The sequence below is a fragment of the Alexandromys fortis genome, unplaced genomic scaffold, assembly GCF_014885135.2.
Source record: "Alexandromys fortis isolate MF-2015 unplaced genomic scaffold, M_Fortis_MF-2015_v1.1 scaffold_90, whole genome shotgun sequence".
In the NCBI taxonomy this organism is placed as follows: Eukaryota; Metazoa; Chordata; class Mammalia; order Rodentia; family Cricetidae; genus Alexandromys; species Alexandromys fortis.
This window is the reverse complement of record NW_026067985.1, coordinates 2103273-2129049: the sequence shown is the minus strand read 5'-3', so window position 1 is coordinate 2129049 and position 25777 is coordinate 2103273. Positions and strand designations below refer to the sequence as shown.

Here is a 25777-nt window from a genome sequence, read left to right as displayed (position 1 = left end):
CAAATTGATGCTAAATATTTTCTTTTGAACAAATTGATTCCGGAATAGGCCATTGAAGATGTGCTAGACAAGCTCTAAAATCATAGTCTAGAACTTGAAGACTATCCCCAATCATTTAGAAATGATCCTTTCTTCATAGTAATTGGAACAGATAATTTTACTTCTATCTTCAGTACCTACATAATTTTCCAGTTATCATTTCCTTCTCATTATCTTCCTTTTATACTCAAAACTAGCCTCAGACCTCTGTTCTGGGAGACCAAGGCCCTCTCCTCCTAGCACAGAGTAGGGAGGTAGGAAAGGCAGTGTCTTGGAAGTTCCCCGAGAGCCACCTAGTGAGTCTGCGGCATCAGCTACTGGGAGACAAGTCCTCAAGCACTGCCTGTTGTCTTGCTTCATTGGCTTATTACTAATGATATGTGGGTGTGGGGGTTAGTTTTGATTTCTGCTTTTAATTTGTATCAAAAGTGCTAGAATATTGCCTTTAGATGCTATTAAATAATGTAAGCATTTTAAGAGTGATTTAACAACATAATCAGAGTATATATAATTTATGGATGTTGTCAAACAGTAATTTAAAACATTCTTTTATAATTTAGGTGACTATATATTGTATGTGTATGTGTGTTGGGGGATGGGGGTGGGCAAGTGTACATATGAGTGTATGGTACTAAAGCCAGGCCTTGCTCATGCCAGGTAGAAGATGATACTGGGTGTTGTTCCATTGCAGTAAATACTGTCCATGATCTTATAAGGAGGGGCATTTTGAACCCTACTTTTGTGTGTATAGCAGACAGGTCGTTTATCTCTGTAGTTGCTCTGGACTAATTTAACAGCAGGATCCGTTACTATATAAAATATACTCACGCCTTAAGAGAACAAACAGACCTTTTCTCTATAGAGGAGTAAGTTATCTCATGTTTGTACTTAGTCACATTTTCACCCTTTCTAGGAGGAGCCAGGTGTCAACTCCCACTCGGGAAGAAGAGCCTGCTCACAGTCCTGCTGCTTGGGATTTTGTGGACCCAACCCAAAGAGTCAGCTGTTCCTGTTCAAGGTGGGTGTGGACAGGCAAGCAGCAGCCACAGAGAGCCTGATTCATGCTGTTGGCCAGCCACAGGCCACACAGACCACTGCATCTCAATTTTAATTTGCTTTGAACTTCATCCAGTAGGAAGAGTCTGGTCTGATGACATGATAACACTGCTGTCGGGGTTCAGTGTTGGAGAACAGAGGTTGGTCGACGTCAACAGAACCTCTCAGATCCTTTCTGTTGGATCTGAGATCCACTAGAGGTGCTGAAAGCTGAAGTTAGTGTAGTTGTGGTGTCTTAGTTGCGCTAAGTTGCACTGTGGAGTGTTTGGACTTTTGTCCCTTGGCTTACCAGTCATTGTGTGGCAGTTGAGGGTTTCACTGCCATGAATTTTTTTGGTATGGGTTTTAAAGTTTTAAAAAGAGAAAGACTTCATCTCCCGTTCAGCTGATGGTTAGAACGGGCCTTGCATTTTCACTCCTGTTTCCAGAGTTTCTACAGCATAGGTTTCCTCATGTGGCTTTCAGGAGCCTTCTAGAAATGTCACTCTGGAGACTGTTCAAAAAATGACCATTCATTTTTTAGTTCATGGCTTTTACTGGGGTGTTAGTGAATTGACTTGGGGAAGAGAATGCAAACCCTTTCCATCAACTCTGATAGAGTAACATTGGCCCCTCTTCCTGTCTCCCTGGCCCCTGTGCTCTTACCAAGCGTTGCCTCTTTTTTCAGCCCAGTCACACTCGAGGTTGACTGCTGGGAAGAAGGTTTGTCCTCTCTGAGTACATGCTGCTCTCCTCCTGCCGTGGGGCAGATATAGTTTGCTGTAGCTGAATATATGTATATATTTTACTTTTGATTCTTGGCTATTGGGAAAGGGGGGGGGCATGTCTTTAGCAAGTATGAGGGGTAAAAACTATGACAAGTTTAACTTGGGCCTATTTTCTTTTCTGATCTTTTCTTTGGTCTAAATTTTCAGTTAAAGCATTCTTTTACTGATTAGTGTAAAAGAAAACCAGCTACCATATATTATTGTGGGTGCATTCCTAGTATATTTAAGTAAATAAATAATGTTTTGCTTTGTATGCTCTGGGTTGCCACACTAGTCTTAGCCAAACTCTTTTTCCCAAGGCTTTTCCTAGCAGCCACTGTGCTGCCTCCCACATGCTACCTAGCCTTCGCAGCCCTGTGCTCTAGCTTTCCTTGTTGGGAGACTTTGAGAAACATCCTTGTGTCAGGATGTGGCTTCCAATAGAGCACTTCCCCTGACTTTTACGTACATGACCTTGAGTCTAAGCCCCAGCCCACCGGAAAAGAAAGAAACACTATACAGCATCTTGTTCCCACCAGACCCGTCCACTGCTGTTGTTTCCCCACAGACCCGCCCACTGCTGGTGTCCCCCACAGATCTGCCCACTGCTATGGTGTTTTCCCTGGTCACCTGGTGATTTTTTTCTGAATCTGGTCTACCGGAGTTACTTCCTAAGAGATGTCTGAGCAGCCTTTCATTCCACCCACTAGTGTTCCTGCACTATGTGGCTCTGCTTTAAGTTTTCTCCTCCCATGGTGGCCCTTCCCCCAAGGCTGCTCTCCACATGTCTCATACTAGGCTCCTTGGTACTTGAGGCTTTGGCAAATGCTCTTGGTGCAGGATACATTCCTGCTTTTAAACATTGTGTGGCTGAGTCATGTGATGGAGCTGGAAGAGCCGGCTTCACAAAGCTTACATGCGTTACAACAAATCCTCTCTCTGAAGAGTCTGCATAAAAGTCCTGTAGAAGACAAGTGCAGCTCACCCTCCTGGGGAAAGTCCAGGTCTGTGTAGGAAAGGCTAGAAATGAACCCTGGAAGACAGTGAGACCTCTGATGAGTTGCTTACTGCTTACTGTGCCCTTGTTGCATAGAACTCACCTCTCCTGTACTTTCCTTGATAGCCTTTCTCAAGTCAGGGCTTCTTGCTTGTTTGTTTTAAAGATTTAGTTTTTTAGGGTAGTGAAGAGTTTGACCAGAGTGTTTGCAGATTATCGGCTGTAGGATCACAAACCCTATGGTCCACTCCTCTCACTATTTAACAGCCGAATGGAGCAGGGCGGCCATTCTGTTGTCCCACTAAACCATCCCATTATGCCACACAAATCCATTTTATTGCCCACAAGGGTATCATTTAGTTCAATGCAGCAGTAATTTAATGCCACCCAAGTGGCCTCAGAGAGTCACCGTTGCACTGCAGGAGCTCTTGCAGTCTTCCCTCGAAGTGACTTACAGAGGCGCTGGCTGAGCAGAGTAAAGTTGGCATCATTTAGTGGTCCGACTAAGCTGCTCCTCAGGCTGGTGGTTGCCAAGAAGCGTAGGCAAATGTGGCATTTTTGCTGAGATGGGATGGGTATGCAGAAGTAACATTCCTGCTGATATGAGGTGGGGCTTGGGTACATTTACTGTCTTCTGATTCCCAGTCACTGACCTCTCCTTCACAAGTGTCTGACATTCACAGTTGTCTCACATTTCTTCCCCTATATATCAAGGGGCAAGGCTATTAATATATTGACCCCACTAAGTGAGCTTGTTTATCTTACTTCATACTTTGGAGTACAGAACACAGTTGTTTTATTCCCAGTTTATAACATTACAAGTCATTTAAGCCATGTGTATTACAGGTAGAGTGTTTTTGGTTTTTAGCCTTTTCTGGTCATTTAATCTTGTAGTCTTCAGATTCAGTGTGAGTAGGTTATCTGAAGCTCTTGTATAATTAGTAAGATTTGGGATTAGCAGGATATTAATTTATATTTTTCATTAAGTCCACATTTTATCTGCTTGACCTTATATGTGACTGGTCCTTGGCTTCCTATCAGATACTTATATTTTTAGTGATTATAAGCGTAGTTGGATTGTGGAGCCCTTTCAGACATGCCTGTCATCCAGCATATGCCTAGAAATATAGACCCTTATTAGAGATGCTTCTTTTGTGATGTCGCAGCCTTGCGTTATCTGTGTCGGAGTATGTGTTGACTTCACTTTAACTCTCTTGTAGGCATAAACTTTTAAAGCGATGTGCAGTAGGACCCAGCCGACCTCCTGCAGTATCTCAGCCAGGCTTCAGTGCAGGACCCCCATCATCTTCCTCCTTACCACCTCCTGCTTCTTCTAAGCACAAAACAGCAGAAAGACAAGAAAAAGGAGACAAGTTGCAAAAGAGACCCTTGGTGCCCTTTCACCACAGGCCTTCTGTGGCTGAGGAGTTATGCATGGAGCAGGATGCGCCTGGACAGAAGCTAGGCCTGGCAGGGATAGATGCCTCCTTAGAGGTGTCAAGCAGTCGGAAGTATGATAAGCAAATGGCCGTGCCTTCCAGAAATACAAGCAAGCAAATGAATCTGAATCCTATGGATTCACCTCATTCCCCCATCTCCCCCCTGCCACCCACACTCAGCCCTCAGCCAAGAGGTCAGGAAGCAGAGAGTTTGGACCCACCTTCTGTCCCTGTGAATCCAGCCCTCTATGGAAATGGGCTAGAACTCCAGCAGCTGTCCACGTTGGATGACAGAACTGTCCTCGTAGGCCAAAGACTGCCTCTGATGGCAGAGGTCAGTGAGACAGCCTTATATAGTGGGATTAGGCCATCCTACGCAGAGTCATCAGATAAATGGTGGCAGAGTTTTCGTCTCCCGTCCAGTGAGGATGCTGAGTTCCGGCCTCCAGAACTCCAGGGGGAAAGATTTGACACCAAACTGGACGTGAACCCAGAGAGCACTGCACTGCAAAGGTGAGGTGGCCTGGGCGGAACCCTGGGCATCCGTGCTCTCCTCTCCGTTTGCTAAGCTTTCACTGACTTGTGACTCTGCACATGGGGAGTGTCTCAGAATCAAAACCCGTGTTCTTCATGAGACTTAGTAATATGGTGGTGTTTAAATACATGGCATATAAAGGTTTTGCTGCTGCATCTTAGGATATACATTGTGTATTCATTTACTTGGGGGCTACTATTTGTTAACCAAGAGTGTAGCTTATTGCACACTCAGCTCTGTGTGGTAGGAGTGCTCTTAGTGTCCTTGAGCACCTATCATTCTCAGCCCTTGGTGTAGGTGACCTCACCGGAGTGTCCCTGCAACCTTATCTCTTTGCTGATGACCTGTGTTTTCTGTAGAATCTGGGTTTGGAGACAGCATGGACTAACAAAGCTGCCTTAGTTCTGTCTAATTGTGCTTAAGAGCTTGAAAAACAAAAACCCAGTGCTAGAGATTTATTAGTTTTTTTCAAATGTTAAGTTAAAATTTTCTTATAAATCATAAATATTGGATTGGCAAGACGACTCAGCAGGCGAGCAGGCTGAGAACAGGCCTGGCCTCCGAGGCTTTCTTTTCCATGAAGTGCTATGTTCACCGGCCTGAGTACTGTGCTGCATGCACTTCAGTACTGCCCAAGCCTGACAACCTGATCTCCAGAAAGGAAAACACTGACTGACCTTCACCTGCTACATGTGCATGCCCACATATAAAATAAATAACGGAAAAATTTTAAAACCTTAATACTGCTTTGGAAAAGCATAATTTTACCTTATCTTACTTAAACTCATTTATTTTCCCTTTTAGACTCTTAGCACAGCCTAACAAGCGCTTCAAAATCTGGCAGGATGAGCAGCCTCAGGTGCAGCCACCCCCCTTCCTCGACCCATCCCCTCTGTCACAGCAGCCTGGAGACACTTTGGGAGAAGTCAACGACCCATATACCTTTGAGGATGGCGACATAAAATACATTTTCACAGCAAATAAGAAATGCAAGCAGGGAACGGAGAAGGACTCCCTAAAAAAGAACAAGGTACCATTTACTACAGAGGGAGTCCAGCAGGCTGTGGGGTTTGGTGTCAATGTGTGTGGGAGTCTCCTGAGGTAGAATATGAGGTAGTCCTGCCTGGTTGCTCTGTCCTCATACTCATTCTCCTGGTACTACCGTATTATGTCATGGCTCACCTTTGTTCCAGAGTCGGCTGAGCAGAAAGGAAGCTGCATATTTTCCAGGTTGTAGCTTGTACCGTGCATGCCTCCTCTCATATGCTGATTACTGTTGGCCTGTGCTCCCTGCTTATTTCTTTTAAAATATTTTCCAAAATACGTAAAATGTAAAGCAAAAACTCTTGAGTGCAGTGTCTCTTTTTATGTTCACTGTGCGAGAGCTGTGCCTGTATATTCTCTGGATCCATGTTAGTACTGCCCATAGACTGTCAGGTGAGCTGGTCTGGTTCCATTGCCATGGTAGTGAGTACTGGGTGTGCCTGCCAGCTTTAGTCATTAAGGAGGTATTCTAGAGAGAGTAGGGAGGTTTGACAGTTAGTTAAAGAGGCCAGTAGAGTCGAGGGGACAATGTACAGGATCTATGTGTATCCAGAGGCTTGCTCTGTCATTTAACACTGGTACAATTACTTAAGACAACACTTGATAGCATGACAGGTCTGTAATCAAATGCCACCAGAACCACTGAGTCACTAAGATCACCTTGATTCTGTGCAGTGCGGAGCAAGAACATGCCTTTGATTCCCTTTGGTTGCATAGACCATGGTTTCTCACACTGCTCATAATGGGTTCCATTCGACGCGCTAATTCTTTTTGTTCTCCCTCATATCCCACACTTTGGGTTGCTGTTCATGTGTTTTGTTTGGCTGAATTTATTACACAGTCAGAGGATGGATTTGGTACCAAGGATGTCACTACACCAGGTCATTCCACGCCGGTGCCTGATGGGAAAAATGCCATGTCTATTTTCAGTTCTGCTACTAAAACAGGTGTGTACATTGTTACTTGACTCACTTGGATTGTTGCTAAAGTAAAATGCAAAGGAGATTCTTCTCAATTTAAAATTATATTTTTATTGCTATAGCAGTAATTTGATCTCAACTTTTCTGTTTTTCATGGATTGTTTTTCAGTTCTTTTCAAAGCTGATAAGCATATTTGGAAATAATTGTGTCTAAATTTACATAGGTCATAGGAAGGGGATTCCCAGCAGACCTTGTTGACCGAGGTCCAGTCCATGTCCGTTCTTCTCTTCCCCAGCTGAGGAGCCTGCTCACCCTGTGTCCTTGCCTCTTTTCCCACAGATGTCCGGCAGGACAATGCTGCTGGCAGAGCTGGCTCCGGGAGCCTTACACAGGTGACAGATTTGGCACCTTCCCTGCACGACTTAGACAACATCTTTGATAACTCTGATGACGATGAGCTTGGGGTGAGTCTGCTGTAGCTGCATGTGTGAGACCTGCTGTGTGGTAGCTGGGCCAGCATTTCAGGATTCCGTTGTAGTTTGCTTCACCGGACTCAGGACTCCCACTTTAGGCAGTGGCTCTCAACTTTCCTAACACTAAGACCTTTCATGCAGTTCTTCATGTTATGATGACCCCAACCATAAAATTACTGTCATTGCTACTTCATACCTGTTAATTGTGTGGCAGTTATGAAACATCATGTAAATATCTGATGTGCGACCCCTTTAAGAAGGTTGTTTGTCCCCCAATGGGGTTGCTACCCACAGCATGAGAACCACTGTTTTAGATGCTAAATAAGTGTCAGAAAGGCTCCCGTACTTTGACCCTTTTGAATACTGTTTACTGGTGCTTTTGTTTGTTTCACATCATTATTCTTATAATTGTAAATATTAAAATCTTTCACATTTTAATAAATCATTCTGAATGTTAAGGGACCATAGAAATGTGTATATTTCTTTAGATGAGGTTTTTACATAATGCACATAACTTTTCTTCCATCTGATAACTGAGCAGCTGGTGTGGTTGTGGGAGCTGCACACAGGTGTGCAGTGTGCTGTTCAGAGTTAGGGGTGGTGGTGGCAAGTAGTGTAGACACATGATTACAGTGATGGGCAAGAGTTAGTATTCTTTGGGAATCGCCTGAGCTAAGGTCAGGAAGCGCATGTGCTTGCCCTCCTCATCTTTGTGTGCTTGGGCACACACCAGCACCTGTTATTCTCAGGAAGCTAGAGCTGAATAAAACACACTCTCTTTTCACAGAATTTTTTTATTATTTATTTATGTAGTCTCCCTCTCCATCCATTTTACATAAACTTTGAAAATAATTTGATAACCAGTTCTTTTGTGACAGGTAACTGAAGCAGTTATGAAATTTACATGCATGATTAAATTGCTAGCTTTATAGTGGAAACACAAACTTCAGGTAAAACAGCCTGTAAATACATGTACTGCTATGAGTTAAGCTACAGACCAGGATCTAAGGATGCTGAACGTTGAAGTGGAGAGGAGGCAGGGCAGTTTAAATTCCGGCTCCAGGTTTAGTAGGGATCAGATTTCTAACTTTAACTCAAACATAGCGAATTAACAGATCTTATACACTGTTGAGTTACATGTGCCTACATGAGGATGAGAACATAAGGGCCTTGAAGAATGGATTTGACTTGAGAGGTGGGAAGACTGGGGTCGTTCCTTGAATTACTGTGGAATGAGCCTGATTGGACAGCAGAGAGAAGCAGCTAAGCACTGAGGCCTGCTAGTCAGTTCCTTGCCAGCCCTCATATAGGGATGGACTCCAGAGAATCTCTCAGCCTTCCCTCCTAGACTCTGTTGAGTGTGGAATTGGTGGAAGCATTGCATTTTTTAAATCAGTCTGAAGATAGGAAAACAAAAGTCCTGTTTGTTATTTTGTTACATTGGAACTGGAGTCTTAATTCAAATACTTGCTATCTGAAAGATATGGTTTGGTACAAGACAGTGTACCAAACCATAGGAAAAATGATACATTTCCTTGCTGTTGATCTGGGCCTTGGAGAGTTCCCCTTTGGATCTGACTGTCAGGAAGACGAACACAAGCTAGGCTGGGGTAGAGAGGCATGAGGACCATGGTAGTAATGACTGTCGCTGGTGGTGATGAGAGTAAAGCATTGAAGGAAAATGAATCAAGTCAGCCAAGGAGAAGGAGCAGGAAGGACAGGTCAGAGAACCGCGGGTGCTGTGGAGGGGCTCATCCTGCTAATGGGCGCCGTTGTAGTGCTGGAGCTCTCTGTTCTGCACATGTTAGACTCTGCTCCTGTACAAGTTCTAGTTCCCTGTTGGGCTTAATGAAGAAACGGTTCTTTGGGGAAGATATTGTAAGCAATTTTAAACACAAAGGAGACTGAACATTTTCAATCATATTTTTATTTCTTTGAAAGAAGAGTTTCCTTTTTGATTTTAACTCTAGCATTTGTTTGATATAACTAGTTTACCTAGTGAGTAGAGGTGGACAGCTGCTGGCTGGAATGTGTTTGGATATTATTCTACATTCAATTGTGTATTAAGCAAGTGTAAGTAAAAGACATTCTATATGTAAGATCTTTTTTTACTTTATTTTATCGGGTGTACTTTATTTGTGACCAGCCCATTTGAGTTCTTAAAGGTGCTATTTCCTAGTAAGGAAGTCACCTTGTTCTCAATAACTGGACAGTTGTCTGGACAATTAGAGATTCTTGGATGGGGCTGCCTTTGTGATAATGGAGGTTATCTGTTAAATGGGAATGGCAGATCAAAAAACAATAGCTTTGGGGAGCACAGGACCAGTATTTTAGCTGCCTCCTCCCATAGAAGGAATGCCAGCCCCACAGCTCGTCACTGTTGGATACTGCTGGCCAGCTACTATATTGGCAAAGGTGCACTGGTACCCACCTTAAGCTGCATTGCTGAGGGCCTATACAGTCTGCTCACCAGGTCCCAGCAAACAGACTCACTTGCTCTCTCTTTCTGAGAAGCTTAAGTGTGTCCCTGGCTTTGCTGCCTACAGGTATTCTAGGAGCTGTGTGAGGATGTACTGCTTTATTCTGAAGGGTCAGTAGGTGAACACTCAAGCCTGCTAACAGTTCAACTCTGTTCTCAGGCTGTGTCCCCTGCGCTGCGCTCATCCAAGATGCCTACTGTTGGGACTGAGGAGCGGCCCCCTGGGAAGGACGGAAGAGCTGCTGGCCCTTACCCACCAAGTAGGTGCAGGTGCCTGAGATGACATGATTGTCACTGAGAATTAAAACATCAGAAGAAGTTAGAGCCTCTGAGAAGGCAAGAAGCTGATCAGAGACAGAAACCATCCTCATTGGAAGTCACGCTGTTTCGTTTTCAAGCTAAGAAGGAGCCACAGTTTATAGGGCAGGGAGACCTGTTGGGCTGCTTGTCTAGTAGATCACAAACTTCACACTTAATTTCAGAGCTTGGCACTATGAGAATTTACAGAAAACATTTCGGCTTTCAAAAATGTAATTGACTTGTGGATAATGAGTTTGTCAGGATTTGTTGTGCTGTTTTCTGTTTCCGTCTGTGGCAGTTGACGGTAGGGCCATGCACACAAGGGCAGAGTGGTGTAGTCTCTGCCTGAAGGAAGTATGGGCCTGCACAAAGGAGAAGGACTAGTACAGACACATCCATTGCAAATCACCTTGTAATTTCTGCTCATCCGCTTCAGCTGCTAATGAGAACAAATTGAGGGGGAAACCACCATGTCACAGGGCGACTCAAAAAGTTTTATGAACCTATAAATGTAGTGCTGATTTACTCAAATGTAGAAGTGGGACGTGTGCAGAGATTGGATTTTGAGAGTTTAAGTAGATCCATAGCTTTTTTAAATAGCAAAGCTTTCTCCAGCATGACATGGACAGAAATGAATAATGATAGCTAGCCCTTGCTGTAGTTTTTTTTTAATTAAATATTTTTCTTTCTTTCTTCTTTTTTTTCCCCTCTGAATTGTAGAGTTTTACCAATGTGGAATTTCATATGAATGACACATGTATATATAGGTAGGTCAGGTGAGGAGTTTGCATTGCTAAACCAGTTATTCTTTGCTATGTCTTTGCATGAAGCAGGAGACATTGCAGTGTCTGAAGATGTAGCCCAGGCTATCCACTCACTGCCACCCTCCTATAGTGTCATGGTTAGACTATGTGCTTGTGTTTTACTTTTATTTAAAAGGTGATTATTCTAGAAACAAATTTAGATTCTGATGCTAAAGTACAGGTTTTAAAAATGTGTTAAAATGCAGCACAGAAGTAAAGAGCCAGAAAGATCCAGGACAAGACATACGCGAATCTGTCCTGGTAGAGGAACAGACATAGCAAGGACACAGTACCTGGACACACAGTGTTTCCCCCTCAGCAGTGGCAGTGCAAGCAGTGTGGTGTGTTTTGTCTCTGTTCAGCTTTCCTGACTGCTGGGAAGCTGTGAAATACAATGTCTCCAGGGGCACCGCCCAGCAGAGTACAAAGAAGGTGAAGCTGAACCACATTTGTGTATCTACTTAGGGCACCCTATGGAAGTAATTTTGTTAATGAATTTCTACTGAGGTTGACTTATCAGTTGTCATTTTAAATGTAACCAAGTATGAAAAGTCATTGAACACTTGCTTGGGGACTCTCTGGAATGTTACACATACAGCTTGTCTCAGTTCTGTTCTTCTTTCTGGGTGCCCGGTGCATACAGGCGGAAGAAGACCCATTGTTACTAATTTGTGTGTGTAACAATGAAGGGTCGATACACTGGACAGACCAGTTATCTTTGCATTTCTTTGAAATCATCTTTTTTGAAGAATTAGTCTTAGAGAAGGCAAAAAATGAGTTAGACCATTCAGTTCAATTCTTGAGGAGTGCTTATTGTAGATTGGCTTCTGCCTCTTGCTCTGAGGCAGAGGGATCCTGAGAAAGAAGCCAGTGGTTTGGGGTGAAGTGGAGAGTGCAGGACAGCTAGGAGGAAGGGCAGGACACGGCCCCCTCCAGTCCTTCATGTAGTTGCCCATTCTTTTTTCTAGGAACAGCATTGTGCCAGCCAAATGTCTGTATGGAGGCCTGGCTTTTGTTTCTCTGACTTTCTACTCTCCCCTGGGCCTGCTCTTAGAACTTGTGTCTTGGTGTGTTGTCATTGTCGTGAAGCCCTAGTGGGGAGGTGTACACCAGCGTACTGACCTCACTCATGTGTGTTGAGGTGCACGTGGTGAAGTACCCACTTGGCACTGTGTTCTCTCATTAGTGTGCAGTGTGGGTGGGGACTGAGGATAGTCTCCCTTAGGAGTTCTGATGCTAAGAATGGTGGAGAGTTCTTCGTGAAGTGCGCCCAAAGGCAGATGAAATTGTATCTTCCCTTTCTGAAAATGAGCAGGGTGCTGGAGGCTTTGAAAGCATAGGGCTATGGCTTTATTAGGTAGCGTTAGTAAGACAGGTGGCTTCAGCAGAAATAAACTTACCAGGTTTCCTACAGGAAATTTAAAAAAGAACTGTTTATTTATGTATCTTAACTTTTAATAAGATTTTGGTTTTATTACTTTTAGTTGTTTATGTGTGTTCCCACTTTAGTGCAAGTGCACTTGGGAGGCCAGAGATACTAGATCCCCTGGAGCTGAAATTACAGACAGTTATATTCCCATGTGGGTGCTGGGAACCGAACCTGGGCGTTGTAGGGGGCCGCTCGTTTGTTCCTGGATGCTTAGCCCCAAAATAATCACACAGAAACTATATTATTTAAACCACTTAGCCCATTAGCTCTAGCTTCTTACTTGCTAACTCTTACATCTTACTTTAATTACCTGTCTCCATTAATCTGTGCATCACCTTGAGGTCCTGGCCTACCAGCAAAGTTTCAGCATGTCTGTCTACAGCACTAGCTCCATGGTTTCTCCCTGACTCCGCCTACTTTCTCCCAGCATTCAGTTTAGTTCCCCCCCCCCCAGCTATGTTCCCCTATAGCTTTGCTATAGGCCGAAAGCAATTCCTTTATTCATTAACCAATAAAAGAAACACATAGACAGAAAGACCTCCCACACCACCTGGGACCTCTGCAAGAGCAGCCACTAAGCCATCTCTCCAGCTTCTGTAATTTTGACTGTTTGTTTGTTTGTTTAGAGGGTCTCAACTATGTAGCCCTGGCTGCTTGGGAATTTGCTGTGTAGATCAGATTGGCCTTAAACTCAGAGATTTGCCAGCCCCTGCCTCCTGAGGCCTCAGCAGTGCTGGGATTAAAGGCTTTGCCACCATTAAGTTTTAAAGCTAGTATACAGAGTAATGAACTCCATTATGGAAATACATGCATGTTGTTCTACTTTTCCCTGTTCAACTTTCCCTCACAGCCCTTCCCGTCCATCCTGCCCTCCTCACTAGACCCTCTGTCTCCTCAAATGGAGACTCCTTCTCCAAACCCATTTTTGGGGGTCGGGTAAAATCATTTACCATAGTCAGAAGCTTTATGTTTTGACTCTTAAAAGAGAAGGATGCTTTAATCTTGGAGCTCTTGTCTTTGGCTTGGAGAAAAATTAGAGGTATTGGGTACAGTTATTGAGTTAGCCTTAACCCTACAGCAATCTTCCCCTTTGTTCAAATAAAATGTATTGATTTGATTGGAGGCCTTTCTCCTGCTTTAGGTTAATAACTTGTATATAAGGTTTCCAATAGTTGGCCTCGCATGCCTCCCTAGTTGTAAACATTAAGTTCCTTACAAGTGGGGATTGCTAAGATAAGAAAGTACGTTGGCCATCAACTTTGGGAAGTTCCTTTTTTCTTCACTGTAGCAGGTATCATATCAAATCCTATGTAAATTCTATGATAGACAGCAAGTAGAGCTCTGATGCATAGCTCATCTGTGACCCCTGCTCGTCTGTTTTTTTTTTTTTTTTTTTTTTTGCCTCCATGTAGTAAAACTATTGGAAGCTCCCTTGTCCCAATGGAAAGCAAGCAAGCCTGTTAAAACTTACATATCTATAAAAAACATTGTGTGTGGGAGTGTGAGGGGGTGTGTGGTGGAGGGTGGGCAACTCACACATCTAAGGGAGACTTGAGGCTAGTTGGTGGGCGAGGCCCTGAGGGAGGATGTGTCTCATCCATAGTTGAACTCTTTCTGGGGAGTGTGGATCCAGCTCTGCCAGATGCTGCACCCAGGTCATAGTTCACTGTTACATGTTAATTCCTGCTTAAGGACTAGGTGCCAAATATTAGCTTAGTTAAATGTTGGGACTTCAAGAATGACAATGACAAGAGTAAATGGGGACATCAAAAGTGATAACAAAATCACAAACTCCCAGTTCTAAATACAAGACACCACCTAGTGGCCATGATTTGTAAGCACATTTGTATTGTATTAGGCACAGCTTACTTTGGGGAATCAGAACCTTACTTAACCAAGCCCATTAGTGAGCTGTTGTGGATACACTGAAAGCTGAAGACAGTGGGAAGTGGGTGCTATGAGTCACTCCTTCCCTGCTGAGGACCGAGTCCAGGGATGTGCAGAGGCTCGGGAAGCACTGACAGTAAACTGCTTTCTGACCCCTCAGTACCCTTAAACTGTGTGCCCTGCCCAGTATCTTTCGAGACTGGTAGTATTATTAATTCTAACTGTAAAGCTGTAATATCAGTCCAGAATGACAGTGCGGAGTCGTTTTCTCAGAAGAGCAGGACTGTGGGACCCAGTGACACCAAACCCCCATCCTGGCTCTAAATATTTTTTTGTTTTCTATAATATTTCATGAACAGTTGAAAACAAAGAGTTTTTCTAATATAGCTGAATTGCTTCCACTTTATGCTTAACTCGTCTCCTTTAGGTTTTTCATAGATCAGTTATTGAGGAAAACTGTGTCCTCTACAGGCCTTGTTCACTTCTTTGGCATTACACCATGTCATACAGCATTGGGAACTGTGGATGCCGAAAGGTGCCTGTGTCTTGATATTAGCCTCGTGTGGGCCACCAGCTGTGCCTGCCTGCCTGCTGCGTGTCTGAGTTTTAAGGAGTCTTGCTGTTAAAATGCACTTGTAATTTTGTTTTTAGCAGTTGCAGACTTGCAAAGGATGTTCCCTACCCCTCCATCATTGGAGCAGCATCCTGCATTTTCTCCTGTGATGAATTATAAAGATGGAGTAAGTTCAGAGACAGTGACCGCATTGGGCATGATGGAGAGTCCTGTGGTCAGTATGGTACCCACACACCTCACAGAGTTCAGGATGGAAGTGGAAGATGGCTTAGGAAGTCCCAAGCCAGAGGAGATAAAGGTAATAACCAGTGTATTAACTTCCCAAATACTGGGTGGTTTCCAGCTGCCTCCGACACGACTTTGAGAGCAGTGCTCTCCTGGCCGCACACAGGTTCCTAAACACTCTGAAACGGAGCAGATGACCAACATACCCACTCTGTGGCCATTGCCTCAGGAACGGTGTTGGCATTAGATTGTTATTTTTGATTTATCCCTGTAGAGAACTATTGAATGGCAGTAGATTCTGTGCCCGTTTTTTATGAAGTACTGAGAAACTATGGCTGGTTCCAGTTTGTCATCATTAACACCAAACCCATTTTGTTGTCATAGGACTTTTCATATGTGCACAAAGTGCCACAATTCCAGCCTTTTGTGGGGTCCTCCATGTTTGCTCCACTGAAGACGCTGCCAAGCCATTGCCTGCTGCCTCTGAAGACACCTGATGCCTGTCTGTTCCGGCCCTCATGGGCAGTTCCTCCTAAAATGGAACAGCTGCCCATGCCTGCTGCAGCCGCTTCCATCAGAGACGGTTACAAGTATGTGTGGGACTCTGCCAGTCACTGTACTCGAATGCTGCCACCTCACCATTTCTAAGTACTTGTTACAGGACCGTAGCTTACCCTTTGAGACAGGCTTCTCGGCCATTCCTGTTATTTGAGCATGCTGTCTTATGTGGAAAAATGTGTGTTTTTTTTTAAATGAAATTTCCTATAGATAGACAAACTAAGATTATTTCAGAGAGCTACATTTAATGCTATGCTGGTGTTTGCCGTAGAATTGGCACTTAAAGTTACTTATATTTGGTGGTGGTGGAAGGGGCTTTGATTTGTAAGGTAATGATTTCAGTGTGATACTTTAAAATTAGGTAAAGCAGCAACAGATTGAGGTGTGATTTGGGGAAAATAATAAAGGGAGACATTTGTGGTGACGTGGACATCTCATATTGCGTAGAGAAAATAGTATTTGTGTCAGCAATGCAGACTCTGCTTTCTCTGAAATAAATAACTTCTTAATCAGAGAAAGCAAAAAGTGTACAAGTACTAGTGTGAATCTGGGCCAGGTGGCCCTGTGGACACATGAACAGGTGAGTGCTGCTTGCTTGCTTGATCTCACTGCAGGGGATGTAGAGATGATTGGGCTCCAGCACATGTCTTTCTCGGGGCAGTTGTCAGTCAGTGAGACTGAATTAAGTCTGACTTAATATACATTGTCTTCTTTTACAGTGTTAGCAGCTATTCATTGATAAGCCTTAGGAGCCAGATTTGTGGTTTAGGACTTATCTGTAGGTCACAGCTGTAATTCAGTGACAGAGGAACTGAATGAGGAACTGGGGTAGAAATGTAATAGAAGGACTCTGGACTTGGACACCAGAGCCACCTTGCCATATGACAGTCCTGGCTTTTGAAAAGTCTGTGTGTGGCTGCAAGGAACCCCTGTACCTGAATCTTGTACTCTTTAAAATGGGATTGTTCTGCCCTGACTCTACTCAGAACTTTGGAAAAGCTCCAGCAGCTAATGGCTGTGTACTGCAGAGGGGAACTGTGAAGCTGCCCTGCGAGTGCTCCAGTTGGGCTCTAGCTTCTTAATGAAGTCTGGAGCACCAGCGGCAGATGCCCAGGCACGTTTGGGCCCTAGTGGCCATTTGTGATATCAGGAGCCACTCAGCACTTTAAACTTGCCTGCACTCACAGGTTCCCAGGATGAGATCTGATAGTTTCAGTCAGGGGAATTATTGCCATCCATTGCATGTGTCTTGTGCAGCCAAAGATGAGACTGGCAGCATTGCAGAGCACTGTCATTCAAGGGAGGTGCTTTGTAGCCACATAGTCTAATGGTGTAGCTGTGGTTGGTGAGTTCTTTGTTATGCTTCATTCGGATCTAGACCTGGGCTCTAGGAGCTGCTTTACTGAGCAGCACGACTCTACACTGTCTCGTTCCTACTTCGCTCTCCAGTGTCTACCACCCTGGGCTCACTTGCTGCACTCAGTACACATGCTGACACTTGCTTCAGGTCTGCTCTATCCATGGCAGCTGCAGCTCTTCTTCTCTGCTGACTGCCCCACTTTTCCCATGGGAGAATGAGTCTGCTAAGTAAGAAGTATTTGCTTTTTGTTTTGTTTTGTTTTTGTTTTTGTTTTTTTGTTGTTGTTGTTGTTTTGAGACAGGGTTTCTCTGTAGCTTTGGTGCCTGTCCCAGAACTAGCTCTTGTAGACCAGGCTGGCCTCGAACTCCCAGAGATCCGCCTGCCTCTGCCTCCCGAGTGCTGGGATTAAAGGTGTGCGCCACCGCCGCCCAGCAGTAAGAAGTATTTGCTAGGGAACAACTGAATTATTTAGGTTTTCAGTTAGCAGTCGTTGTTTCTTTCTGATCCAAACCTGTAGAATCATGAGAGTATGTAGATGTTTGTTTGCTGCGCCATTCAGTTTCCACACCAGCTCTTGTCTGTGTCCACACACGCCTGTGTGCCAGACTTACGTGCTGCCTGATTGAGATACCCAGGCCAGTGGTAAAGGCTCTAAAGGGTTACAGGGGATGACTTGCGTAAGTGAACGGATGTGTAGCTCACTAGGGAGCAGATTGTAAGCATTGGGTCCTTGTGTCCAAAAGAGTCATTAGGACTGAAAAACTTGCTGTCCTGATGCCTTGCAAGTGCAGAGTGGGCTTGTCCATTGTCTCCAGATCTGTGGGAATGTGTTGAGGATGTGTTCTGTAGTGGTTGGCCATCTAAGTGCTTCAGACATGGCCTTCTTTTCTGCCTGCCTGCTTATGAGATAAAACAGTCCTGTCCATCTCTGGAATGAGAGTGATTGTATGGAATAGGTAACACTGAAAGATGAAAGAGATTGAAAGGGAACCCAGGAAATCTCTCTGTGCCTGGGACCAGAGTCTGTGCATACTTTCCAGTGAGTGCTGAATGACACTAACCTCTGTGCAGAACAGGCAGATGGGCACAACAGCCACACAGTACTGGGAACATACAAACCTGGCTAGGGTTGCCTTCTCCCAATTAGGAAAACACCTTATTTGAATGTATATTTAGTTACAGCTACTTCAGTATCATTACAGAATGATAGCCTCAGAGAAAAGTGCGCAGGCAGGGTCTCGGTTTCAGAAATGACAAAGATGAAGTTACAAGTCCAGGCAAACATCAACTTGCACCGTTCCAGCCAGTGTAGCCTGCACTCCAGGCACTGTTCATCCTCCAGCACTTCACATGGCTTTCTCCATGCCCACTCCCAGGTTTCCTTATAAGACTGTAAGTTTACCTAGCACTATGGATTATGTGGAAAGGAAGTACCATGTGTGTGTGTGTGTGTGTTCATGTGTGTTCATGCTCTTGCTTCTGTCGCTCCTCTCCTCTTCCTTCTTTCCCCCCTTTTTCTTAGGTTTTTGAAGAGGAAAATGCACTTCCAGATGCTCAGTGCAGGGCTGTGTGTAGTGATATTTTGTTTGTGTTTTAACAAATAAAGCTTGCCTAAAGATCAAAGTACGGAGCTAAACCACTATAGGCCAGTCGGTGGTGACTCCCCACGCCTTTAGTCCCAGTACTAGAAAGCTGGAGACAGGAAGGGATATGGCTGGGTAGAGAAAGGAATATAAGGAGACAGGAGCTCAGATGCAGTCTGAGGTTTGGTGGAGACAGCTGCAGTCTAAGGGTGCAGTGGGAAGCAGTCAGTCGAAGATGCAGGCTGAGGGTAGGATTACCCTTTTGGTCTGAGGATTTGGTAAGGGTAAAAGCTCCAGCTGGCTGCACTGCTTCTCTGATCTCTCAGCCTTTACCCCCTACTATCTGACTCCGGGTTTTTATTAAGAACAGTTAGAAATCATGCTACAGCTGTGGAGTGGGAGGTTGTACAGCGTCATGAGATAGGCTGTGCAGAGCCTGGCTTCTGTGACCACTGCCCTTTCTCACGCTACCTTGTGTCTGTTGCAGTAATGTGCCTAGTGTTGGGAGCCTTGCAGATCCAGACTATCTGAACACACCACAGATGAACACTCCTGTGACGTTGAACAGCACCGCCCCTGCCAGCAACAGTGGGGCTGGAGTCCTCCCATCTCCAGCTACCCCGCGATTCTCTGTCCCCACACCACGAACGCCCAGGACTCCAAGAACTCCCAGAGGTGGGGGCACTGCTAGTGGCCAAGGGTCTGTGAAATACGACAGCACTGATCAGGGGTCACCAGCCTCCACCCCCTCTACCACAAGGCCCCTTAACTCTGTGGAGCCTGCTACCATGCAGCCAATTCCTGAGGCCCACAGTCTCTATGTCACCCTGATTCTGTCAGATTCCGTGATGAATGTCTTCAAGGACAGAAACTTTGACAGCTGTTGCATCTGCGCCTGCAACATGAACATCAAAGGGGCAGACGTTGGGCTGTACATCCCCGATTCCTCCAAAGAGGACCAGTACCGATGCACCTGTGGGTTTAGTGCGATCATGAACCGTAAACTTGGTTACAATTCAGGGCTCTTCCTTGAAGATGAGTTGGATATTTTTGGGAAGAATTCTGACATTGGCCAAGCTGCAGAGAGGCGCTTGATGATGTGCCAGTCCACCTTTCTTCCTCAGATGGAGGGAGCCCGGAAAGCCCCAGAGCCCCCTGTAAGCCTCCTCCTCCTCCTCCAGAATCAGCACACGCAACCCTTCACTTCTCTCAGCTTCCTGGATTACATCTCCTCAAACAGTCGTCACACACTCCCCTGTGTGAGCTGGACTTATGACCGGGTGCAGGCAGATAACAACGATTACTGGACAGAGTGCTTCAATGCATTGGAGCAGGGGAGGCAGTATGTGGATAATCCCACAGGTGGGAAAGTGGACGAGGCCCTGGTGAGAAGTGCCACGGTACACTCTTGGCCTCACAGCAATGGTAGGTATGCCAGAATGCAAATTTGTGTCAGAAGTTAACGTAGTACAAATAATATTTAAAAGTTCTCTTTAGTATATCACAGAAATGTAAGATTAAGTAAGACCTAAGGGACTGGAAGTGAGGGTATGCTGATTTCCTTTACGTTGAAGGGGTGAGGGTGTCTTCTGCTGAAGCTTTTGGAGAGAATTGCCTCCTGAAATTCTGTTAAATCATTAAATCACAAATAGGTAGCGCATGTCGGCAACTGTGACTGCTAAATGTGAAAGTGGCCAAGCACATAAAACTGATGGCCAGCAGTCCTGCCTCCTGATACTGCTGGGTGACTGCTGGCTAGTCTGCCGTGGTGTCTCTTCCTTGAAACGGGCCACACATGTCCTGAGTACTTTCTCCTTCGGCTTTCTCAGTGGGGTACATCTTTTGGGACAGCAACCACATTTGATTTTATTGTAGTTACTGGGGTACATCCCCGGCAGGGGCTTGTGCTATTTAAAAGTGCGACTAGACTACTGTTTAGCTTATGGTAGAAGCACTATGGGCAGAAGGAGAACTGTTCCCAGCTGACAAGCAGTTTTTGGAACTGAGCTTTACAAATGCACCCCCGCTACTCTTTGACGGACACATGGGGCATGACATGGTGACCTAGATGGAGAGGAGGCCATCTGCCTTCATGGACTTTGTAATCTGTTGGAAAAGTGGACCTTGCATATTAAATAACTACACAGGAAACACGAGCAGAGCCTCCCCCAACCCCGTGGGGACATCAGGACTCCCCTTGAAGAGGCAGCAGCCATTACACTGAGGTTTCACAGTGGCACTGAACTCTGAAACTCGTGTTCCAGAGGGACTGAAAGGAGGTGAGAAGTCAGGGCCACAGTGAGGTGGAGGCTTTATCCAAAGAGCAAGAAAGATAATTGTTCATGGAAGATATTTTTTAAAAGATAACCAAAGTCTGTATTCTGACAGTAATGCCAGATAAGGATAAAAAAAATATCAAGGACAGATCTGGGAAAACCCAACAGAAACCAGTAGATTGGGGCTAGAGAGGTATCTTGGTGGTTAGCAGCTTATATTCAGACTTGAAAGGGAAAGGCAGGGAGATCTCTGTGAATTTTAGGCCAGTCTGGTCTACATAGCAAGTTCCAGGCTAGCCAGGGCTATATAGTGAGACCCTGCCTCAGAAAAGTGGGGAGAGGGAGAGCCTGTGCTCCCCAAGTAAAGGGCCTGAGTTGAGTTCTTAGCACCCACATAAAGGTACCCACAAATGCCTATAACTTTAGCTCCAGGGAATCTTATGCCTTCATCCACCCCCCTGGGCACCTACCCTCTTTAGCTGGTGCCCACATATAGACACACATGCATACACATAATAAATCCTTTTTTCAATTAGATTTATATGTATGCACATTTTGCCTGCATGTTTATCTGTGCACCATGTCCATGCCTGGTGCTCACAGAGGTCAGAAGAGGATGCTGGATCCCCTGGAGCTGTAGTTACAGACAACTGTGAGCCACCATGTCATTACTGGGACTTGAGTCGCAGTCCTCTGCAAGAACAAATGCTCTTAAGTTCTGCGCCATCTCTCCAGCCCAACTTTAAAATAGTTTAATAAAAGAAATAGTAACAGAAAAAAAAGAGAAAATAAATAATAACTTGCTTTAGGAAAGAATTAGGCACATCTCAGACCTGTGTGGGGAGCAGTAGTATAGGACAAGCGGAGTGGGGCTAAGCATGGCAGGTGCTCATGAGGGTTCCTGGGGTTGGGCGCTGAAAGAGGGCCAGCCTGGGGAAAGCAGCCATGAATGCAGCTTTAAGGATTCCTTGTGAGCAGTTTGGGTGGAAGTGTCAAGACTTGGAGCTGAAGTTCAGAAGGCCTGGGTTGGCCTGTGGTGATGACTGGAACCAGGTGCACAGGAGCCCTGAGCAGTGGGCAGAGTGTGTCTGGAGAGGTGTGGGGGCGGGAGCCAACCAGCACTCCAAAATGTGACTGTGGCCTCTGAGCACACCAGAGCAGAGGGAGGGTGGGGATGGAGAATTAATGCACTGCCTTTGAATAACTCTTGGTGTTGTAGGAGTGAGGGACATAGCTGTCTCCTACATACAGACTGACCAGGGAGCAGTGAGATAGGGACATGTGCGCTGGGAAGTGGAGAGGCAAGGCTTGCTTCCTGGAAATGGAGCCTCAAGAGCTCTTGTTTTTATAACTACCTGCCTTCAGACTCACTGGCCCTGGCTTGTTAGGCCCTCAATATCTACTGAATGAATTTAAGAAGTAAAGATCTAAAGTGCTGGGTGATAAACTTAGGGGTGGGGTGGAATAGGAGGAGGATAAGGGGTACCTGTCCAAGCAGTAGCCACAGGGCCTTGGATCAGCAGTGGCCTTCTGTATGAGGAATTGCTTTTCTTACCTCAGAGCAAGTCTGGGATGCTAAAATGATTCAAAGTAGCCAGTTTGCTGCAGATGAGTAAGGCAGGAGACAGACTTTCAGAAAATGATGCCTTGGACTGGATCTTTTCAAAACACCAAGCCTGTACATCCAGACAGTGTTTGCTTCTGTGGCCTTGAATCTGGGCTGCTCCTGGTCATTTATTGCCCACTTTTGGTGGAGGCTCAGATGGAGGAAGTGCTTCGCTGTGATTCTTTACTGTGAGTGAAAGAGAAACAAGTGTAAAGTTGACGGCGATTCGCGCTGCTTCAGTCTCGAACAGATCACCAGCAAGCAGAAGCCCTGAGGCGCTGCTGCTACTGCTATGGCTGTGCCAGCTCACAAGGCTCTCGCCTCTGCTTTGCCAGATCTTTCGGTTTTTAGGAAACACTGGCCATCCATGTTTATTTATGGAATTTTCTAGATTTATTTATTCCAAAATTAAGAAACCAAACAAAACTCTGTTGGATGACCAGTGCAAAGCCGCAAACACACCTATAAATGCTCTAAGACTCATGAGAGCCTCTGGTCTCTAATTGGTAGCTACATCTTAGATTACTGCCCGGCCTCTTTTTTAATCAGCCAGCAGGTAGCATGAAGCCCCTGCCCTTTGGAGTCACAGTCTCACCTTCCAAAACTGAGGAAGGTTGTGGGTCCTTCTCTGGCACAGAAGCATCAGCCACACCACATATTGGACATAACAGCTGTACATTGCTCTGTGGCTCAGGACCCACTGTCAGTGGAAGGGTGCATCTCTTAGGCCATGAGCGTTGCTATCCTGCCTGTCTGGGTGCAGATGTCTTTTGGGTGCGGTGGCAAAGGTCCTTTCTCTTTACGCATTCGGTGTTTTATAAGGAAATTTTACAAGGTTGTCAGGGTCTTGTCTTTTTGTCCCCACATCCTCAAAACATCAACGTGTGTAAATGAAAGGAACATGATACGCCAGGTGGTGGTGGCACACACCTTTAATCACAGCACAGCACATAAGGCAGAGGCAGGTGGAGTGAGTTCAAGGCCAGCCTGGTCTACAGAGTGAGTTCCAGGACAGGCTCCAAAGCTACAGGAAACCCTGTCTTGAACCCCTACCTCCAAAAACAAAGGAACGTGGTGACTAAAGCACCTTTGTACCTCTGTGTCTTGTGAAAGATCTGGGAAACAGGTTTATGTGAAACAAGTGAGACTTTTCTTTTTACTTTTTTATACAGTTTTTCTGTTGAATCGTCTATGTAGTGTAGTCCACTTCCCTCATTATTCTTGTTAACAAGTTGCCAGTTATTTTCTCTATTTGGAAAGCCCTTTCTCTTGACTCCAAGATTGTCGATCTCCTGTAACAGAGTCTCAGGATGTCATCTAGGAGGGAGAGTGCCACCCCTACATCCTTGTTCTTTGTTCTTCTCCCTTCCCACAGTGCTGGATACAAGCATGCTCTCATCCCAAGATGTGGTACGTATGCTGCTGTCCCTGCAACCCTTTCTGCAGGATGCTATCCAGAAGAAGCGCACAGGCAGGACCTGGGAGAACATCCAGCATGTTCAGGGACCGCTCACCTGGCAGCAGTTCCATAAGATGGCAGGACGTGGGACCTATGGTGAGTCTTGACTTCTAATTTCCTTTTTGTTTCTGTGCTCTGGTTGTTGCAAGACCTGGCCTCCTCTTCCTCAGTCACACTTAGGTTCCCTAAGGAATTCTGCCTCAGCCACAGTGTCTGCCCATCTGGGATTATGCATTTGCTCTCCTCCTACTCTATGGCAAGGCCCCCGTGCTGTGCTGAAGCTCACTGAAGCAGTGCTGCCGGCAGAGTAAACCTGGCTTCCTGCCTTCTGCCTCTGCTCTCCTTGGACCTTTCTAAGATGTTCTGACTCTTGTGAGACTCTTCATTGGAGCCCATTTAGTGGGCTGATTGCAGGAGCACCTCACCTCATGGAAAAGGCCCCCATGGCTCAGGCATACCATCAGAACATCAGGGACTGCCACACTGCCGAGTATCCTAAATAGCAATGTCATTCCAGGTTCAGAAGAGTCTCCTGAGCCCCTGCCCATCCCCACTCTGCTGGTGGGCTATGACAAGGAATTCCTGACCATCTCACCCTTCTCCTTGCCCTTCTGGGAGAAGCTGCTCTTGGAGCCTTATGGGGGCCATCGTGATGTTGCTTATATTGTGGTGTGTCCAGAAAATGAGGCCTTGCTCGAAGGAGCCAAAACTTTCTTCAGGGACTTGAGTGCTGTATATGAGGTGAGCAAGTTAATGGTGGCGACCTCCTTGATGTGAGGCCTGCATCTGGCTGTAACTGAAGGAATGAACCTGGAGGTAGATTCCAAAGAGTGCTTGTAAGTAGGGATGAAATGTGGAGTTGAACTGTTGTTTTTCTGTCTTTGTTTTGCTTTCTGGAAGAGCAGCACTTCCCCAAGGCTTTGTTTTTACTAGATTGAGAATGCCAGCCTCACCACACACCTAAAATCCCATCCAAGGGTTTCCATTTGCCAGCTCAGAGTCAGTGGACATGTGTTGACTGGGGAGGGAGGGCTTTAAACACAGAAGGCATGCACACGCTTTGTGCTTATGTTTTAGTTCTGAGAATTCCTGAGAGTAGTACCAAAGCATTTACCTTGAAAATGTCTGAATTGAAGGATAAATTTAATGGCTCATGCTTCTGTTGAGTTTATTACTATATTCATCCTAATACTAAATTTTTTACATAGATTAAAAATATAGTAACCCTATTAATATGAAACCCAGGATCCTAGTTTTGCATCTTTAGTGTATAAATTACTTTAGTCCTGAAATTTGACTCCTGAATCTTGGAATGGCAGGTACATGTATGTTTTCTGCTGAAGTGCAAACGCCTTGTACCTGTAGTCCCAGTGTCTGTGTGTTGGCAGCATGAAATGAAACCAGTGTTTCCTAAAGTGCTTAGAATGCTGGCAAGCACCTGTGAGCACTGGGGAAGTGTTTGTAAACAAGATACCCAGCTGACTTCAAATGTGAGCTAGAACAGGATTTGCTGTTATAAGTGTCTCGGTAAACATGGACTAGTGGTGAACAGGAGATTCCAGCTTACAACGCATTGGTATCTGTTAAGACACGGAAGAAATCCTTGGATATGTCACCTTTGACCCTTGCCTTGTCTGTGCGTGTAAAGCACTATAAAGTCAGAATTAAGCTATCACAGGTAACTTGGATGACCCTCCAGCCAATTCCAAAGTTTGCAGCTCGCTGGGTCTGTTTATGTTTAGGTGTGCCACTGCTCCTCTTGAGGAGCTGCTCGTGGAGGGTGCTCTGGGCAGGTTGGACTGCTCAGCTCCTAGTCTGCCTTCTGTTGCTGTGATAAAACAGTAACCAAAAGCAACCCAGGGAGGAAAGGGGTTTATTTCAGCTTACAGGTTACAGTCCATCCTGGAGGGAAGTCAGGGCAGAAACCGAGAAGCAGGAAGCGAAGCAGATAGCAGTGAGGAATGGCGTTTGCTGGTTCACTTTCTCTG

At 45.3% G+C, this 25777-nt stretch overlaps 1 protein-coding gene across 4 annotated transcripts in view; it reads left to right on the top strand.

Moving 5' to 3' along the window:
• The window catches only part of Med13l (mediator complex subunit 13L), a 225767-nt gene that overhangs the window by 180762 nt on the left and 19228 nt on the right, over positions 1 to 25777 (top strand). For 3 of the 4 annotated variants that reach the window (XM_050158892.1, XM_050158890.1, XM_050158893.1), the window contains 11 exons: positions 953 to 1057; positions 4059 to 4790; positions 5617 to 5842; positions 6698 to 6803; positions 7117 to 7241; positions 9890 to 9989; positions 14800 to 15020; positions 15332 to 15537; positions 18936 to 19873; positions 23706 to 23885; positions 24307 to 24530. In XM_050158892.1, the coding sequence (XP_050014849.1) occupies positions 953 to 1057; positions 4059 to 4790; positions 5617 to 5842; positions 6698 to 6803; positions 7117 to 7241; positions 9890 to 9989; positions 14800 to 15020; positions 15332 to 15537; positions 18936 to 19873; positions 23706 to 23885; positions 24307 to 24530 (3163 nt within the window). The remainder of the gene's footprint in view (positions 1 to 952; positions 1058 to 4058; positions 4791 to 5616; positions 5843 to 6697; positions 6804 to 7116; positions 7242 to 9889; positions 9990 to 14799; positions 15021 to 15331; positions 15538 to 18935; positions 19874 to 23705; positions 23886 to 24306; positions 24531 to 25777) is intronic. The other variant, XM_050158891.1, reaches the window with a different exon arrangement.